Genomic DNA, 20,018 nt, shown 5'->3' with positions numbered 1-20,018 from the left:
ACTAGAGGTGAGTCATGTTTGGAATTGGGCGGAGAAGAGCGAGGAAACTATGACGGTAGCGTCGCGCCGCTTGCTGTAGCCAGCACTGGAGGTCATCACCATTGCCGTCCATTCAATTCGAGGCGCAACGTTGACATGACGGACTTATCAGCACTGGTGCCGGATGGAGCTTCGGAGCAGTTCCGCCAGGGCAATTAGGCGGCTTTCACGCCCCCAGACCGTCGGGAGTAAGCAACCGGTTCCAAGCGGACCATCAATATACCGACATATACTACCCGAGGTATCTTGATCATTTCGCACCGCCACATAGACGGGCCCTCGGCGGAACCCATTTCAAAGGCTCTTGTGCTGAAGTTGTTCCGATGCAATGGCTTGCGGCATTGCCTTCCGCCCTGTCAGCATAGCGTTGATCTCTGGTGCACCCGTTACGCGCGTTTGAGGGACTCAATTCACAACTGCAGTTTGACCCCGGACTTGGCACCACATGATCGGACTTCCCCACATGAGCAGCCTGGGTACCCAGCCGGAGGCCGATGGCTCTCCTTCCCCCAAGACTGCCAGTTCTGTCCCCGCCATGGACGCAAAAGAAGGGAGGATAGGGAACGCCTTTGCGTGCGAGCGCTGTCGAAAACACAAGGTTCGCTGCGTTCCATCTGACACGCCGGCTCTCTGCCAGAGGTTTGTTTACCCCAGCCATATTTTTGCTCCACATTGAATGACACGTGCCCCAGATGCCAAAAGGCAAGAGTCGAGTGTGTGGAACATGTTGCGCGCAGGCGGCCAGCAAAGGCGCGCAGCGATGGCCAAACACCCACCAAGCTGCGCGACTTCGACAAGAAATTGGACAAGTTGTCTGCTATCGTTGCGACAATGGCGCCGGCTCCGACACAATGTAGTCTGCCATCGGTAGCCACCATCCCATCGCAACTGTTGGATTCCACACAGCAAATGCCGACGCCGACACCAATCACCGCTCCGCCTGTATCGATGCCACCAGCTCCCAGGACGTTATCACTCCCCGCTCATGCAAACCAGTCCGAAAGTTCGGCGTCATTCTGGGAATCAATGAACGACACACTGTCTTGCCTTGGCCGACTGGATCCTGTGATCAGATCGCTCAGCCTGGTGCACATGCAGATGCTGCTCGACACGTATCGCAGCATGGTCGACTTCTTCCCCTTTGTATCACTACCGAGAGACGCCCGGTGTCAGGACCTCTTCCAGAGCCGTCCGATGTTGATGTTTGCTGTGCTAACAGTCTCTTCTTACGATTCGGTCCCGCTTCAAAGAGCACTGAGCCTAGAATTTCGTAAAGTGGTCATGGTTCGGATAATGAAAGGCGAAAAGAGTTTGGACCTCCTACAGGGACTCTTGGTCTTCATAGCCTGGCATCATCACTATATGGACGTCCAAGCCGTTTCGATCACGATGCTTCTCCAGCTGTGCTTGGGTATCGCACACGACCTGGGTCTGGACAGCATAGGGAGGACTGTAAGGAGTCCTCTACAAAAGGAAAGCCCGCGAGACCGGGAAGCTAAGCGGGCTTATTTGGGATGTTACTACCTGTCTTCCAACCTGGGTCTGATGGAGCCAGTCAAAGCAAGGACCATGACGCACACCAGCACACTCCGGAACTACGCGTCAGAATTGGCCTCTTCGTGGGAAAATACGTCAGATGCCGTCCTTCCAATACTAACGGATGTCTGCCAATACATGGAGGACGTGGAGGAGACTTTCCGTAACCAGTCAGAGCAAGCAGTGGTGGTTCGTACACAAGTCAAACGACTGAGCGACAAGTGGGAGAATATTCGTCTTGCATCCAAGCTGCAAGCGAAAGATTTCAGTAAGCAGTCACATCACTGTAACATTCGCAATTGCTAATTTCTGACTAGCAATACTGCAATGGCTACAGCTTGCAGCACGCATACACCTGTATCGAACGGCAGCTTCCATCGATCTCGTAGATCGCGATAGTACACCGTGGGCTTCGGGCTTTCAGCTATCACTACGCGTCACTCTGGTCCGGTCCGTCGAACAGTTCCTCGACAACAGCACAAAGCTCCCGACCAAACATTTCGATTTCGTGTCGCTGATCGACTGGCTCAACCTGATCAACACCATCACCAGCTTGAGCAAGTTGGCCATTCACGCCTCGCCCATGCCGGGCTGGGACGCTAGCGAGCTCCAAATAGCGAAGTCATTCGACTACTATCGCGAGCAGCTATCCTCGCAAATGCCTCGCCCTCGCGATGCTCAAGACAGTCAAGAAGACGCGTTCGAACGCTTCCGACGCATCACTTCAGTCATGAGACTAGCGCTGCACGATGCAATGGGCAGGGGAAGCCCGAACGGCAACACATTTGAGCTAGCGACAGGCTCGGGACGGACTGTGTCTCTCCTCCACAATCTGTCACTGCCTAAAATCAACGGGAGTGGTACGACCAATGGAGTGGAGAAATTACCGAGTTTACGGGACGTGACTCCGTCGCTCGATATTACCAGCACCGATTTCCACTGGAAGTTCCTCATGGGCGCGGTCTGAAGGAAAATATGCCAGAAGCCTTGTGCGCCCACCTCATGGGTGTCTGGCAGTGGTTCGATGTATTGTCGCGATCATCTTCGCGATCAGCCTCGAAACCGGTCACAGCACAATGGCACCTCCTCATTCCACATCTGCATCAAATGCCGGTGCATATTCTGCGGTCTTTCTCCGGCGGCATTATTTTTCTAAGGAGAGACGATCGCGCATTACCGACTGACCGGTGGCTCCGTGTCGGTCCTCCCATCCAATGTCCGTCCGTGCCGAGGCCCAGTCCGCCGCACGCCTTCAAGGCACTTCCAAGGCAGTCCATCGGGCTGAATCCACATTAAAAAAGTCACTTGCGCGCCTCCGAACTTCTACTTCTGTTCTTGCTCCGCAATTCTTCCGTAAGTTCTTGCGACGGCGCGGATGATTTCCGCCTCTGGTTGTTAGCGTTGCGTTGAACTACCTGTCGTCGTGCATCTCTTGTTACTGTCGCTTATATACCCAGCATCAATTATCGCATCGAATATAGATTCTCGAGATGTTCCTGAAGTGTGCCTTTGGCTTGTGAAAGTCTGGACCTGAGTTGAAGCCAAGTTTTCTTACATGGAGCTGTGAGCGAAAGCATCAGTTTATGCGAAGAGGCGCACGCCACAGGCGTTGTCAGACGACCTCTCTCGTACTTGTCGCAACCACACAACTTTCAGCTGCGCAGTGAAGTTTGAGAAGATATATGATGCCACATTCTCAGTGACCATGACTGGATTCTCAGGTAGCAATTTCCTGGTCAGCGATCGCCTCGTCAATCGTAAGCTCACTGCTCAAACCTGCGGATCACTGCTCACTACTATTGTAATAGCCATAGTCTCCTCCCGCACTGCGAAACCAATATCTTGAATCGTCATCATCATTATCAGATACAGAAGAGACGACTTCAATCGCCAGCCATGGGCTGCATGTCAAGCAAACTCGCTGGAGCAAAGCACGACCAAGACGGATATGGACCCAACCCAGGGAAGCCGCCTGGCCCTCCCTACATACTTTCCGACGGAACGAACGCCAGAAATACATCTGGTAGAATGTACTACGGTGGTGGCTATGGCGGCGATGGCGGAGGGTATGGCGGAGGAGGAGATGGTGGAGGTGGAGGGGGTGGATAACGACGACAACGACCTCTTTCTCATCCCTTCCATTATTTAATGGGCGGATTCAGTCATCGTGTATCTCGTGTGCGTTGCGGGAGTCGTGAGTGGCTCGTCGTTGATGGATCATCGCGGTACCATGGGAGAGAGGAACAACGACAACGACGAAGGGCACGATGCTTCCATGTTTGTTTGACCCGCCTACTGTCTTGTGATTATTTTGTTCTCTTATAGGCAGCGAAATGCACGTGGTTCCCATGTATCAGCCGCAACTACGACAATGATTTCCGCCTAGCATAGCCGCCTTCTTACCTGTGCCTCATATCCGCTACGGCACAGTCGAGAAGCATGAACATCTCTCAAAACTATCACTTTAACCAGTCCTTTACCATTCCAGAATTCACGAACGTCGTCATTTCATCTTTGTCAATTTCTTCTCCCAAACATCGCTGCCGTCGCCCAGTGCCATCTTCGGCCATCTCCACTTCGCCACAAGCACTCGAGCCAGCGCATACACTTTCGCGCTATTCGTTCAAGCTAGAGAATAGCAAGCCATGGGCTCTTTTCTGTCAAAACTACATCGCGAAGTCGAGCGCGTGAAAGACGAAGTGAATCACATATCGGCAGTATATGCTGCCCGGAGAAACGGTGAAAGAGGCCGCGGATATTTCGAGGGTACTGCTACATACCCAGGCCAAAACAGATCGTATGGACGCTACAACGGAAGACATGATAGGACAACCCCGTTTTATGATGGGGGTGATATGCACGGCAGGGAATACAGTGGGTTTCGTCGAGCAGACAGCGGGTTTAGTAACGGTGACGGTGGTGTTGTAGGGATGTCGAGTGAGGGCAGAGCGTCTGGTGAAGGTGGTGGAGATGGAGGTGGAAGAAGTGACTAGAGATGGTTGGCTACACACGAACTAGAGATTCGTAAAATACAGAACGTGGACTGCGCGCAGTCAGGGCTCTGGGTACTGGCGGAGTTATCTTTGTGCCGTTATTCAAAAGTTCAAGGTCACTGGGAGCATGCTCACATTGTGTGCTTCACTGCGCTCTCTTCCATTGTTCACGTATAAGACTTACAAAACGCTACTTGTATCCCTGTTACTCCAAAGCTTTGCTCCTCTCACACGTTCATACAAGCTTCCCAGTTTTCCCAGCCAAAAAGTACCTTTGGGAGGGCCAGTCTATATCTTCTACACCCACTCAAAACCCCACGTATTCCTCCCAAAATCTTACAATGGGTTGTTCATCTTCGAAACCAATTCCCAAGCCAGCCCCTACAACACCTACCGCAAATCCACCGGCCCCTTCCCCCACGCCCGCTAAGCCAGAAGGAGAGACTCAGCCTGAATCTTCAGCACCGCGCAACACTCCCACTCCTCCGTTTATCACAGCGCCATCTACCCCTGTTCCGATGAAAGGCCCTTTGGCGAGCAAGTATGGCTACTACGATACCGGGTTCACTTGGATTAGCACGCGGGATAAAATGATGGAGTGATGGGTGAGTCAAAGTACGGGATAGCAATTTGCGAGAATGAATACAATGAGTGCTATATGAATTACACAATGACCCTGAATGTTTTGTGTGATATGATGAGCATTAGAATGTGAACCATCTATTTCCATACCAGTTTCTCGAAGCATCGTCTCGCTAGTTGAAGATGTGAAACAATAAAGCGAGTCTCTTCACTACCTAACCACAGTCATCTCGCACCTTATCCTTTCTCTTATAGTTCGCAAAAGCCTACTTCGCACCCACCATCGAAGTTCCTCCTACCAACCACCACCATCATCAGCCATCGATACTCAAACTCCGTCATCCACCATGGGTTGCACATCTTCCAAATCCACAGAACCGCTCCCTGTCCCTCGGCCGATCGAAACAAACACCACGACTCATGTCACTACACCTACCGCTGAAGGCCCTAGTACCATCTCCGACATCCCACACCCAGAGTCACAGCTGCCTCGAGCGACCATACGACAAGTCTCCGCGGACGACCCTATCCTAACTAACGCCAATATTCACCACTCTCAGCCTGGATCGAGCAACATACCGTACTACGAGAATAAACTGTGGCGACGAGGATAGGGTGTATTTACCGCGATGTTGATACGCACGTTGAGAGGATGCCACTTCACCTGCTACCAGCACTCAGATGATTCAATACTACTCTTCGTTCGTCACTGCCACGACTCTCCACGACATATCCTCCTCCATCATTTCTAACGAGCGCCCATACCAACCCTCCTGCATACTCAAACATATCTCCTTCCCACATTCTACATCCCACATCCTACATCCCACATCCTACATCCCACTTTTCAGAACGCCGAACCATACTCAAACACAATACCATGGGCTGCATACCATCGACTCCTAAGCCTACCGCCAAACCCATTACCATACCCAACTATAATGCCATTAATCCTAATTCTACCAGCAGAACACGACTAACGCGAAGCCCAATCTATGATCCTCCCGAATACACAGACGCCAGTAAGCTGAGTTATAACCGCGGGAGTGGCGGGGTGTATAAGGGTGCGTCGGGGAGTACGTATAAGAGCAATAGAGTGTCTGATGCTACAGACGTAGGGGGAGATGGAGGTGGAGATATTCATGGATATGGTGATGGGCATAGTCATGGACATAGCAGTGGACATGATGGCGGACATAGTCATGGACACGGTGGTGATAGCGGTGGACACGGTGGTGGAGGTGGTGGCGGAGGAAGCTAAGTGCTGTCAACGATGAGGTGTGAAAATATGATGGAGATACTGAGGCAGCGAAGGGGTAGTACAGTAGTTCTTTGTTTCTGTTATGAAAGCGAATTTGATTTTGGGTATCTTTGCGCCGTTGCTGTTTGGCCAGCTGTGTAGCTTGCCGCTGTGCTGGACATCTGTTATGAGCTCTTATGAGTCTCTCCGACTGTTATGTTGCCCTTCCCTCCAAGACGTGGTGTTCTCTCTTCTTCCATATATGATCGTACCATGACGGTCCCGCTCAACGCATCATACGAAACGGATGCCCCTCAGTGCTAAACACCCAGCTATCCAAACTCGCGACCTCAACGTCCGAGAACGTTAGCCAAAGATACTTCAACGTCTCCGCAGCCCAAAAGCTCTCTTGCATATCTACCCATTTGTCCTCGCCCTTTGACTTCGTATCGTACACGTCAGCCAGTTGTGCGTATCCAAACGGCGCTTTGCAATGCTTCTCCATAGCCGAGAAAGCTTCCCATGCCCACTCGCGATACCGTTTCTCGCCCGTTATGCGCCATGCGTAGAATAGGCTCTCCACATACTCAGGCCGGCCTTTGTATGCTGGTTCTAGCGCCCAGATGCCGCTAGCTATCGCTTCTCGCTCTTGACGCGCGGTCTCTGGGATGAAGAGCGGATCGTCGTATCCGAACTTGGGTATCCATGCCCATGTCTCTGGACCGATCTTGGTAGGTGTGGAGGTATACGAGTGGCGACAGCCTTCGAGGAGCGCGAGCGCAAAGGTACGGAGGTAGGGTTCGTCGTAGAGTCTGGATGCGAGGAGGATGGTACCGGGTGCGAAGCAAGCGAGATGTCCTTGCTGGTTCTCATAATCTTTGTTGTATCGACCGATGTAGAGGTGCTGCATGTAGTGATCGGGCGCTGGTGCGGAGCGGGAACTGAGGTGTTTGCGTAAGGAGTACGCCGCGTCTGTGAAGCGGTGTTTGTATGTGCCGAGATGGGGATCTGTTGGCGGTGCTAAGAGGGTCATCTTGACAAGGTACTCATAGTACGAATCATGCCCGCCATCCCAGTGCCTCTGGCGGCCCACTGGCTCTCCTGTCATGATGTCAACGGGCGCGTCGACCATGCCTGCCCACGGTGTCTTCCACTTCGACCATACGAGTGGCGCCCACGCGTTCGTCGAGTTCTGCGTGTATGTCAAGTTGCCAGTCAATCTGGTTAAGACGCGGTTTTCGAGGATGGAAGAGCCAGTTCGCGCAGGGCCTATAGCGGGGTGTTGGTCGTAGCCGTGTTTGGTTGGGTCGTCGCTGAAGACGAAGGAAGGATCTGGCTCGCCCTGCTCTGTTTCAAAGTCGACACGAGGCCATGGCATGCCTGTGGGGGTGTCGTACGCTGGAGCAAGCTTCACCGCGAGGGTGACAGCGTGCTCCAGTACAAGATCGCGTGCCTCTTCGCTCAGTACGTCTTCCGGAATGAGCCCGGTGTCATACATGTCCACAATAGACAGAAGCCCGCCCAGGTATCGTATCGTAGTCTCGAATGGGTCGACAAGGTCCTTCGTTTCGGTGAAGTCGATAGCGAGTATGTGCTCGAGAGAATGCGCCAACTCGTCCCATAGCCCCATGAGTGCCAAAGTGCTCGCGGAGTCCACGATGAAAGCTCCCCACCCATTTCTGGAAGACGAGTTGCCTCCCGACACAGGCAGGATATCATCGCAGCCCCAGGCGTTCTCCCTGTACTTCCAAAAGGTATATTTCATGGCATCCCGCACGCTCTTCGCCCGTGCCTCATCCGCCTTGCCCGTTCCATTCCAATCCGCATGTTGTATTTGTGCGCCAAACTTGGGTATGTCCCTCTCTCGAACAGTCGGGTTCTGGAACTCCTTGATGAGGAGGTACAGGGTGATGACGATGATGGCCGCGAGGAGCTTGAACGACGACTCGGGATTCCGCTCGAATTTGGACTTGCCCCAGCGGCGGAAGCCGGGCATAGTTAAAGAGTGGTGGAGGCCTTATGGTGCTGGCGGAGGCGCTCAAGAGGCGGGTGGTAATAGCGCGCACATCTGCCCAGGTGGTCTCAGGGTGCGGAGTGGGTGCGGAGGTGCGGCGATCGATGTTCACTGTTCCAAGCTATGAGACCATGCTTGGCTCGAACGGGATGACTATCGTGTGGTGAATGAGAGAACGGTGTTCAACGCTAATGAGTGAATGTACGAGACGAGTTTACATATGTGAGTGCTGACGTCGTGTCGCGCTCGAGTCTGGGAGTTGCTCCAGGCTTGGCGCTGAGCCCTCAGCGTCGTCATCGCGAACTTTGCGACACCAACGCGTTCGCACCTCCTCATCCTCGACATGGCTGTCTGGCAGTATGTGTGCACCCTGCATATGTACGTACTCATCACTGACATTGAGATAGATGGTTCAAGAACATACCGCCCAAGACGCGCATGATCATTGGCGTGGGCGTCATGGCGTACGCGGGCGCTGGCCTCTACATATCCGACAAGGCTGAGGAGAAATTTGGCCTCACTCCAACCGAGAAAGATCGAGAGCAACTTCAAGATGTGATACCCAGAATTTCAACTATCGAGAAGCGAACGTCGTAATCAGTCGAATCCTATTCTCGTCAAGATACATTGCGATCCAGAACGCGGCATTGCAAACTTGGTATGGAGCAACAATCTTCCCAAAGCACGGAGGCCATGAACCAAGTCTGACGATACTCAGCCGCACGCTCAGCCTCAATTCTATTAAACCGCTTCGGCATGGCAACAGGATCTTTCATCAGAGTAATCATTACCTCGTGAATGAATTAATCATACTTGTTACGCCACGTTTCCATTGGCAATCTTTGAACCACACTCCGGAGGTTGACCACTAGACAGCTGCGAGACGACGATCGAGGCTGTGCATAGCCGCGGGTGTCAACACGGCATAGCGTCAGCAGACAAGACTTACCGATAAACTGCAGCTGCCTGCATGCATGGCGCAGTGCATAGGTACGACAGAATCTTACCACCTCCCCAGCAGCCTTTCATCGTTCTTCAACGCAGACTGGCTTTATTCATCTTGAGCTTTTGTCGTTGGTCGATAAAACATGCAACGTCACCTTCGTCGCACCAATGGAACCTTTACCAGAAAAAAAACACCGCCAACCAGCGACAACCCGATACAGGAAAGCAACACATGTGTGCGATAATTGTCGAAAAAGAAAGAATCTGTGCTTTGTACCCTCAGACGACACTCAAGGCCGATGTGGCAGTTGCATCCGTCTGAACGTGAAGTGCACCTTCGTCTCATCGGAAGCAAGGCGCAACCGGAAAGAGCGCGTGACCTTAAGAGAAGAACTGGAAAAGCAAGCTCGGGAACTCGAATCAGCGGTTAACAGCTGGAGCCACTTTCGTACAGAAGAGGAAAGAGGAAGGACTCCAGTTCGCTACCGCGCCACTTCGCCCAATCGCTACTCAGAGAATGAAAGAACACGATCACAGTCGCCAGCTCACAGTTTTTATCATGGAGATTCGCCCGCTCGAATGGCGTCTCCAGTTGGCAGTGCGTCGCATGGTTTTCAGAGTAAAAGCCCTGCTCCATACGCAGGCTCTTCTGCGCCCTCGAACCAATACCCGTATATCACCCCAGCAGACTGGATGCGGATCTTTCCAGATTCCACCAGCATCCCCGATTTTGCTGATCTCCACGATCGTTCCGAGCGCTCCGATCGTATCATTAGTGCCAACCGTCTCGGTATCCCCGATAGTTGGCTCTTAGAACCACCGGTAGGCTATCAGTATACATCCCTCTTGGACGATGAGGTTCGGCTCCTCCGTATCCACCCTGGATCGATTGAAAGTCCTTTGGAGTGCTCTCTGAAGGCCATTCCCATGGAGAGAATCATCACGGTGGTTCATGAGTTCCAGGCCCTCTCATACGCATGGGGTGATGACCTTCCTTCACAACAGGTGTTCCTACGTGATCTTCCCAGATCAGGGGATTGCTCGCCTACTACAGCGTCAAATAGATCTCAGCCGTACCCTATCCGCAGGAATCTCTATCAAGCTTTGAGACACATTCGCCTCATTGACGACTATCTATGGATCTGGGTAGACGCTCTTTGCATCAATCAGGAAAACAATCACGAGAAGACTCAGCAGATCCCCAAGATGCTTGACATCTACTCCTGTGCTTGGAATGTTATTGCATGGCTGGGAGACAACGAGTCCTTGCAAGGGAGTACCGAGGAAGCTGTGAGCCTCGTGCCGGACATTCTCAATCTTAAAACCCTCGATATTGATTTGCGCGGGGAGATACTTGACGAGAATGTGCTTCGCTCCTGGGCAGCTTTTGGTAATCTTTTGCAACAACCGTGGTTTGAGCGCCGCTGGGTCATTCAGGAGGTGGCTTGTGCGAGAAAGTTATCAGTTCGCGTTGCGGATAAGATTTTGAGCTGGTTGGATTTTGCGGACGCCATTGATCTGTACTCAACCAACATCGATCGGATACGATTACTCTATCAAGAATCGGCACTATTCAAGCTACAACCTGCTACTTTGGATGGCATCAACAGTGACAAGGCAGTGGCGCTGATGCAGTTCTCGCGCAATGTATTCCAGAAACGCTCGAATTCGACAATCGTCTCGAAGTTGATGAGTCTGGAATCTCTGGTTCACGCGGCCTCGTTGTTCGCAGTATCAGATGTTCGAGACGTCATCTATGCCTTATCGAATCTCGCCTTCGATGGATGCCGATCCCGTACTACACCATGGGCTGGTTCAGCTGTTCGCACATTTGACTACACAAAGCACCCGATAACAATCTTTGAAGAATTCGTCAATCACAGTATCGCAACCTCGAAGTCCTTGGATATCTTATGTCGACCTTGGGCGAGCTGGCCTGGTGCCTCACGCGCGACCCCATACTCACGCGAGACTTTACCTTCGTTTATTGCCGTAGCGTCGTTCGATAAGGGTGGTCCTTGTCAGCGTCATGTGTTGCCAGACGATTTGCTAGGCACGACTGGCAGTCAAACGTACAGTGCATCTAATGCCTCTCGACACGTTACTATGCCAGTCGTATTACCGCCACAGATATCCAATCACATATTGGAAGTCGAGGGTATAGTACTGAACGTCGTTGATTACATCTCTACATCGGCTGTACACAATGGGGTTTTTACGAAGGGTTGTCTGAAAATGCTTGGGTGGGGAGGGACACCAGAATCGGACATCGATGACCGACTTTGGATGACGCTCGTCGCGAACCGAAGTCCAGATGCGAGGATTGCGCCTACATGGTATCGGCGTGCATGCGCGCTGGCGCTCTCGAAGCTCAACAGCAACGGCAATCTGGACTCAGCAGCTTTGATCGCAGATGTATCACAGCCAAGTACGTTGACTAGCTATCTCAGACGTGTCCAGGTGGCGACTGAGAACAAGAGAGTGTTCTGGTCTGAAACCAACTTCGCTTCTGGCTATATGCAAAAATCGATAGTAGGTCTAGGGCCGGAAGACATGGGTTCTGGCGGTCGTAAGTGGGCTTGCATCCTCTACGGATCTTCAGTACCAGTCATACTCCGCGACATCGATGTTACCAAAACGAAAGACGACAACACCCATCACGTTGAGCTCGTCGGACCCTGCTATGTACATGGGCATATGGAAGGGGAAATCTTTGCAGGCATGAGCGAGAAGGATCTAAGGCGCAAAACGACCAAGTTCAGCATTCATTGAACTTTGTTTGGATACAACACCACATGAGCTATCATACACGTCTTCTCGTACACAAAAAAACGCAAACAGAAGTTCCGCTATAGTACGTACCTGACTTTAACATTACACCTCCTACTTCCAATTCTCAGGCCATTTATCTGTGTTGTTACTATAATCCGGCAAGACAACCGTTTCTTTCTTCGCTTTCTTCCCTTCACCAACCGTTGTCTTGTCTGCATACAGTATCTTGTCGAGAAACTTCTTAAGACCCGCAGGGTTCGCATTAAAAGAGCCACTGAAAGTGCCCAACAATCTCCACCGCCTTAGCTTCCCCAGCGTCTCTTCAGTCAAAGGGTCCTCCGCAGCCCAGTTCTGAAACGTCTTGTTGAATATGCGCTCGAGCATGACACGCGCATATGCCGACTTCAGCGGCAACAGATTGAGCTTTGAGTCAAGGAGTTCTTTTTTGAAGGTGAGGGGTACTTTGGCGAGCCAAAGGAGGACCTCGGGTTCTTCCATTGCGCAGAAGTCTGGTCGGTCGCCCTTGTGTCTCTTCGCTGGGAACGGATTTGCGGTGCCTCCGGCATGCTTTCGTTTCGCGCCTTGAGTAGTAGCTCCGCCTGCTGGCTGCGCGGTCACTTCGTCGTTTTCGAAATCGTCGAGATCCACAACATCGTCGTCAGAGAGGTCCTTATGTTCTTTTTCGCCGCCTTGGCCTTGGACGTTACCTTTTACAGCGTCTTTCTTGGCATTGGTCATTGTCGCTATTAGTTCTTCGTGTTCTTTTTCGAACGCTGTCATGTAGTACTCAGGATAGTACAGGATTCCTTGCTGGCATGCGCCTTCCGCGCCAAACTCTTTGACTGTATCTTTCAGCGCGCCAGGCACGTCGTCGTCTGTCATCTTGTCGTTCAATAGAGGGTGCTGCTTTCGCCAAATATGTCTGAGCCCTTTCGGTATCGTGTCGAGACCACCGAAAAGATGTTGAAGAACTGCTTTTTGCGGCCACTCGTCCATGTCCTCTATGCGAGCAGCAGTCGCGTCCGAAAAGGTTTCGATCCACGCTTGGCGTCGTGCCTTGATGGTATGCGTGAATTCTGGGGGATACATTCCAAGTACGTCTGCAAGTATATCCGTATCCCGGGACTTTGGCTGATGTGAAGACCCTGAAGGGTCTATAGGTCCGGGAAGTTCTTGAGACTCACCAAACCCTTGGTGGCCTCCAGATCCACTAGGAGCTTGCCGTCCCTGGGGTGTTCCTTTAGCTGTCGACGCAGACTGGCTAGAGCTCTTCTGGTTCTTCTCCTTCGTCGTAGATGGCCGGTCGATCTTAGTCTTCTTCGACGCATCTCCCCCGGGAACGGGGCTTGTTGGCTTTCTCTTCTGTCCTCCTTTAGACGCAGGCAGGCGTCCGCGTGGCGGCCAGTGGAGGGGGCTCTCTATCAAGAACGGCAGATCCATACTTCCGCCATCGTCACTACCAAACCTGAACTTGAGCCTGTTCACGGCTTCCGTTACAGAACCGTACTTTTCCGGATCTTTCTCGCGCCAATCAGCAAGGAGCTTGATGTTCTTTGGGCTGTTCTGGGCCCCTTCTGCTCGCAGCTCCTCGAATTCGCCGACGAAGAGACGGTGCAAGATGCCTGGCGCGCGGTCATAAAGAACGTTCCCGTCACGATGCTTCATCCTATTTCGAATTACTTCAGGTAGGTTTTGCAGCCAGATATCAATCTCGGCATGGCTGAGGGACATGAAAGTGGGTGGTAGCTCGAGGTTGTTGTAGGTATCGTCCATGCGCTGTACGATAGCCGCCCAAGACCAGTTTTCATTCCGTTCTTCTTCGGTAAAGGCATGTGGATCTTTGTACCAGACCTCGCGCCAATTCTGTCGGCTGTCTTCTTTGAAACTGCCTATGTACGTTCGATGCATCACCGCACGCTGCGTCTCTTTAGCGAGTTTGGAAATATCTCGATCAGCAAACAAGTCGGGGTTGTGGTTGACGAAGATGTCGAGATTAGAGATCGATGTTATGGCAAACTGAGGAAGTTTACTTGGTCCAGATCCAGGAGGGTACACCTTCGTCCTCTTCTTCGTCGGAACTGTGGCTCTCCCGATCACACCGCCCGTAATGGTGGGTCTACCAGTTTTCTCTTCATCGTCTTGCACCCTATAAGCACTCATCATCATTTGCCGGATCTGTGCTGCTGTGAAGACGTCTTCTGTCTGATCATTCACAGCATTTGAATCGGTTCTCCAAATGCTCTTCATCCTGTCGTCTGACTCTTTGTTCCAGCCACGTTTGCTCGATGCATGTAAGGCGGCCCTGTAGGACATGTCGTTGGCCTTGCTTCTGTTGGTGATCAGGGGCTCGAGGATTGAGTCATTAGCTTGCTTCCATTGCTCCAGGGCTGCCGCGTCGACATCATTGCTATCAGCGAAATCCTTTGGCATAGGAAGACCATCGGGAATGGTCAAGTTTCCAGTCTTGTTGAGATCGTAAGAACCCTGTGCGGGTGTGTCTTTGTTTTTAGGATCACGGCGATGTTGGTCCGCAAGAGTTGCTAGGATGGCCGCTTGCAAATCTTTGTCGATATGACTAAACCCATCGCCATCATCATGATCGTCGTCGTTGTCGTCGTCGTTGTCGCCACCACCCGGTCCCTTTCCTGAGCCCCCATTGCGACCACGCTTAGGCTGAGACCTGTTGAGCAAATTAAACCGATCAATTCCACTCAATAGGTGAGCAGTCGCGGGACGATTCAGAATATTCAAGATGCGCACCGTCATGTTGTATGGCAACTCATCCATACTTAGATTTGGTTCTGCTGCGTCCCGGATAATCTTCTGCATATTTTCGCGGGTCTTCAGGGAGTTGAACGCCATCAATCTCTTATGCATGTTCAAGTGTCTCCATTTGAACGCGTTGTAAAGTCCGCCCGGGTTCTCCAGAATGAACGGGCGCCTCAGTATGTACTCCAGCATGGCGTAAACCCATGGTCCGCATGCGGAGCCTCCGTCGCCCCTGTAAGCGTTATCTTCGGTGTCATGAGGGACGTGTTTGAGTGTGGCCGCGGTAAAGCCTCCCCGCTCGAGACCCATAACCCGATCGTATCCACACAAGATCTTCCCGGCAACCCATCCTGCATCGCTCATCATTTTTATAGACCATTTTCTGTTACGTTTCTTCAGTTCGAGATTACCATCCAGCCATCTAGCATCGTTCTTCTGTTTATCAACTATCATGAAACCCCAGTGCGTACCGGGGTTGGGAGGGCTGATTTCTGGTTGGTCTGCCGCTTCTTCCTGTTCTGTCGGGGGATCGTTCAAAGTCTCATTTTCTTTAGCTCTCGCAGCAGCCCTAGCCTCAGCCTCATCACGCCTCGCCTGATTTCGATCGGCCATACCATCTGTTACGGGGACAACAACCCATCGAATGTCTTCTCTGTTCATTGCCTCATAACAGTTTTTCGTCAATAAACCTCCCTTGAAGAACTCTGTCTCAGTGACTCCTAGGCCGACGTGGGCAAGTGTAGTTGCGGGATCCGAGGGAATGACGAGTATATCGGATTTCGCTTTGAGCTCTGTCAAGAGAAGTGTCGTTAAGTCCAAATGATTGTTCAACAACCAGCTGTTGAGATTATTGTCGGTAGAGGCAGTTGCTATTATGTTGAGGAACTCCTGCATTGTAACCTGAAGAGGAAGTCCTAAATACTCGCGCTCGAGGTACTCCGTTTTCAGCCAGTTTCTTATGATATCTTCGTTAGTTTCTGGCACGGGTGCGACTGGTGCTGCGGGTGCCGCAGGAGCTGGGGTGCCATCGCTGTTGTCGTTACTGGCCGGCGGGCCTTGTTCCTCATTGTCGGACATGACTGTCGGATTATGGTTATTTGCTAGTAAATGACGCCTTCAATCCCACAACGGCTTTGAAAATTCGCGAACACAAGTTGCGCTGGACGAAGATATGTAGCATCTTCCTCGAGTTATTCGAACAAAGCCGAAGATGCTTGAAAAGAGGACGGGAAGCGACAAACAAAGACACCAAAGTAGATAGCGACGTCCTTTGTCGAGTATCGGACGACACCATCATTGTCCAAGTCTCTTTCATGTCCGTTTTGGGGCAAATGGGAAGTTAGTTGACCTGGTCGTCAGCGAAGACATGAGGATAGTCGACTGTGAGAAGAAGTAAATATCGTAAATCGTCAATTAAGTAGCTAGAGAGATTTTTAATCTGCCATGGAAATGTCAGCTACAAGACCGGATCCACGACGGGTATAGACTGATACCGGAAAAGTCGTAAATACCGATCCACGCTGCCGGTACACCTCCTGGCACCTTTGTCACACCCGTCTACCTCCATTGTCTTGCCGGCTCTGGCGGCACAACTTGTCGGTCATCTGCCCCTTCCCTAATCAAATTTGCCGGATCTGTAAACGGATTTGCATGCGCTTCTAGGTCCTCGGGCGACGCTCGTGATGTCGCGGTCTTCGGCTGCTGGCCTGGAGTACCGTCTATGAACGTGAGACCGAAATTGTTCAATGGAACGGGCGTAGCATTAGCACTGATTCCAGAAGAAGGAAAGCCGCGAAGGTTTTGTTGGGCGGGGGTAAGGGAAGAAGAGCCGCTGAGATCGTCTAGGCGCATAGACTGCTGCGCGTCAGTCTTGCGGTTGATGTATGCGGCAGCGAGCGCGAAGCCGAAGTAGATAGCCATGCTGTTGCCGATTAGCTTATTTCCCCAACACCACCATGCACGTATCATCATAAAACTTACCAAACCGCACCCAACATGCCCAAAACCTCACAACCCCGTTCAATCCCCTTTGCCCATCTACTCCACCTATCCAACGTATACATCGTCTTATCGTATTGCCAACACGAATCCCTAGTGAGAGCCACAGTGTGCTCCAAACTATAATCGATCTTGCTACTGGGGAAAGTATTCATCCAAACAGTGCCCAAAGCGACCAGCACGAAGTAGATGGCGAGGCAGGTAGACCAGAGCATGCCGGCACGGTTGGAGATGCGTGCGGAGCGGTAGTGGCTCCGAAGGAGGAGGAGGAGATCGACGACTAGGAGAAGCGGGTTGAAGATCAGGATTGCTATGATCGTGCTGCGAGGATGTTGGTTAGCATGTCTTCATATATGGGATAGTACGACAGAAAGACAAAACTTACAAGACCCCTCCCCTCTCTTTCCCACTAAGATACTCGGGCCCCGTCAGCCCCGGGTCCGTACTGTTAATCCCAACATCCATCCCATGCCAGAACTTCTCGCGATCCACATTCGCATACAGCACCGGCAACGTCTTCACGTCGCTAGTCAACACAATCCCATACGTATCCCCGTATATCCCGTACTTGGTGAAGTCAAAGTTGCTACCGGCATCTACATTCAAGCAGTCGACTTCGCTTTGGGGAGAGGTGAGTAGACGATGGGCCATGGCGACGCACAAGCCGAGTTGCGCGACCGCGAAGAGGATAGAGAGGAAGAGGAGGATGTCGGTTGCGAGGCCGGTGCGGGAGGGCCAGCGGGTGGAGCGGGAGTGAGTGAAGAGGGTGAGGCAGGAGCGGGCTTCCTTGAGGGGGTTCGTGCGGGGGGGCGCCATGATGGCGTTGTTGGTGGTGAGAGGTTTGTAGTCTGGTGTCGTTTTTGGTTAGTGGTGGGTGTCTGTAATACTTATCTGAAAGTCGAAAGGACGAGAAAGAAAGGTGAGCAGGACAGGAATTATCCATCCCTCAATCTCTCAGGGTCTGTGGTCTCGTCGTCTGGTAGCGGTACAGTGAGTACCGTGGGTGTGACGCCGGAAGCGAGGGGGAGCCATGATACCATCTTCAAATGTGAGAACATGGGCTTGTCGCATCTCTGAAAGGAAGCGACGACGATAGCGTCGCCAAGAAACCACGCGAGGCGAACGAGGAAAGAGCGACCGGTCGGAAAGGTATCAACTTAAATTGGCAGCTACATAGAAACATTGATCGGGCTCGGGGCTTCGCAGGGGGTGTACATGCTTGCGTAAAGCAAAAGGACAAAAAAGGGCTCATGACAGGGTAACAAGGAGATTAAGATCGTAATCAAAAGAGGTATTGCAAGTTGTTTACATGCGGCTGCGATAGGGCCTAGGGACAGCCGGCTGGAAGAGCCTATCCGGCAGCCTGTTTCCATACTGATCGAAGCGGTAGTCCTCCTTTTGTTCAATCCACATCTGCCCAGCAAGTTAGCCTTGTGCTAACAGCTAGAGCTTGCTACCGTAGGGGCGGGGCGGGTAGCCAGCAGTGTTGTAACCACTCACCTCGCGGTCGGCGTAGTTCCTGTCCAACGGCACTGGTTGTGGATTTAGTATTTCTTCGTCGCCAAAGCCCGCGTCTCCTTGGAACCTACGCGAATAGTGCGCTGCACCAATGGGTTGCGGGGCGCCGTATTCGGCGTACGCAGGGGCTCGAGGGCCGTACTGACCTGGGCGTTGGGCGCGCGCGTTGCTCTGCATCCAGGAGTCGCGCTCGGGGAGACGGTCCTCGTACGATTCAGGGCGGCGGCCGAGGGGCTCGGGGAAGCGCGGGTTGTAGGTGCCTTGGGTCTCGATGGGGTACTGAGAGCGGTAGTGGTCTTCCTGCTGGTAGCGCTCGTCGTAGTGGGTCTCGTAGCGGCCGTCACGACCTTGTTGCTGCTCGAAGTGGGCGTCGTAACGGGGAGCAGGGCCGCGGTCGTCGAAGTGCTGGGGTCCGCGCTGGTGTTCGTCGATGTACACGTCGCGACGCTCTTCGTAGTGAGCTGGGGGCTGACGGTCGCGCTCAACCCAGACATCGCGGTGCTCCTCTACGTGTCGCGGCGGCGCGCCATCACGCTCGACCCAGACATCCCTCTCGATGTGCGTCGTGTGGGTGGGCTGGGCCTGAGGCTGGGGCTGGGGAGGTTCCTGATGGATGTCGATGTCGATGTGCGTCTCCTTGGCGGTCGCCTTGGGCTTCTTGGGCTCCTCGACTGGCTCCAGAGCAGTCAGGTAGCCGATGACCTCGCTGAGACTGGAATGCGCGATGGCGAGCTCCTTCTCCCGGTTCTCGAGCTTCTCCTTCTCGCTGAGCAGCCAGTAGACGCGGTGCCGCATGCCGATGCGGCGGCCGTCCTCGACATCGCCGGCGACGCGTTCCGTGTGCGGCGTGATGTTCTCAAGGGCGCCGCGCACGTCGCGCATGCATCCGTAGACCCACTTTGACTTTTCCGGGTTGGCCTCGAGGATGTCGTGGATCTCGCGGATGGACAGCAGGCGTCGCACTTCATCGAGGTCGGATCGGACGCGGCCAATGATGCGCACGTAGACGGCGTTGGATGGGCCAACGTCGCGGACGCGCTTGGCCTTGGTGAGGAACTCGGCGAGCTTGTAGGCACCCCCAAGGGCACCGGCGGCAGCACCGAGCGTGAGGATCTCTCCTTTAACCATGACGGGCGGTGAGGTGGCAGCTGCTGGGAGCTACCGGCTTGGTGAGGGTGATGTTCAATTGAGTGAAAGGGTGCCTGCGTCTCTGCCTGTACCTGGCGCGAGCATCCCGCGCAGGTTCAACCGGCGTGGAAAGTGGGGATAGGCGCTTTGGTGAGGTGTGAAGAGAGCAGAGTTGTTGTCGCTCAGCTACTCAGGGCAGCATTGACAGGGGCCGTAGCTGTTTAGTGTTATTCGGGGGCTGGGTGCTAGCCACATGGAGGCGCTCTAGCCTGCAGCTCGTCACTCCTCGCGACCAACCCGAGGTCTGAACTCCCCCAGAGCTCCACCCACGAACATGTGGCTTCCATCGCTTGCAACCGACGAGCTGATCGTGTTCATCGCCGAGATCCAGAGCGGTGAGGACACACGCTGGCCTCGCCCAAAAACTGCCATTTGTCTGCGGTAAACAACATCTCCACGTCTTGTTTACTCCGTCCTGATACGC

At 52.9% G+C, this 20,018-nt stretch overlaps 4 protein-coding genes across 4 annotated transcripts; 1 reads left to right on the top strand and 3 right to left on the bottom strand.

Annotated features, from left to right (window-relative positions):
- Window positions 1-502: 502 nt before the first annotated feature.
- On the top strand, window positions 503-2,542 carry J4E88_008766 (uncharacterized protein; the record flags this gene model as incomplete). The annotated part of the gene is made up of 3 exons (XM_049402374.1): window positions 503-678; window positions 732-1,843; window positions 1,893-2,542. 3 exons carry the CDS (start codon window positions 503-505, stop codon window positions 2,540-2,542), a joined length of 1,938 nt encoding a protein of 645 aa, XP_049252045.1.
- A 4,134-nt stretch (window positions 2,543-6,676) lies between these two features.
- On the bottom strand, window positions 6,677-8,386 carry J4E88_008765 (uncharacterized protein; the record flags this gene model as incomplete). Its single annotated transcript, XM_049402373.1, has 1 exon — window positions 6,677-8,386. The coding sequence occupies one exon, from the start codon at window positions 8,384-8,386 to the stop codon at window positions 6,677-6,679; it is 1,710 nt and encodes a 569-aa protein (XP_049252044.1).
- A 3,846-nt stretch (window positions 8,387-12,232) lies between these two features.
- Window positions 12,233-15,967, bottom strand: J4E88_008764 (uncharacterized protein; the record flags this gene model as incomplete). The annotated part of the gene is made up of 1 exon (XM_049402372.1): window positions 12,233-15,967. The coding sequence occupies one exon, from the start codon at window positions 15,965-15,967 to the stop codon at window positions 12,233-12,235; it is 3,735 nt and encodes a 1,244-aa protein (XP_049252043.1).
- Window positions 15,968-18,331: 2,364 nt separating this feature from the next.
- On the bottom strand, window positions 18,332-19,534 carry J4E88_008763 (uncharacterized protein; the record flags this gene model as incomplete). The annotated part of the gene is made up of 1 exon (XM_049402371.1): window positions 18,332-19,534. The coding sequence occupies one exon, from the start codon at window positions 19,532-19,534 to the stop codon at window positions 18,332-18,334; it is 1,203 nt and encodes a 400-aa protein (XP_049252042.1).
- Window positions 19,535-20,018: the final 484 nt, after the last annotated feature.

The sequence above is a fragment of the Alternaria novae-zelandiae genome, assembly GCF_023758075.1.
Source record: "Alternaria novae-zelandiae strain BMP 2774 chromosome Unknown scaffold_20, whole genome shotgun sequence".
Classification (NCBI taxonomy): Eukaryota; Fungi; Ascomycota; class Dothideomycetes; order Pleosporales; family Pleosporaceae; genus Alternaria; species Alternaria novae-zelandiae.
This window is presented reverse-complemented; position numbering and strand designations above follow the sequence as displayed.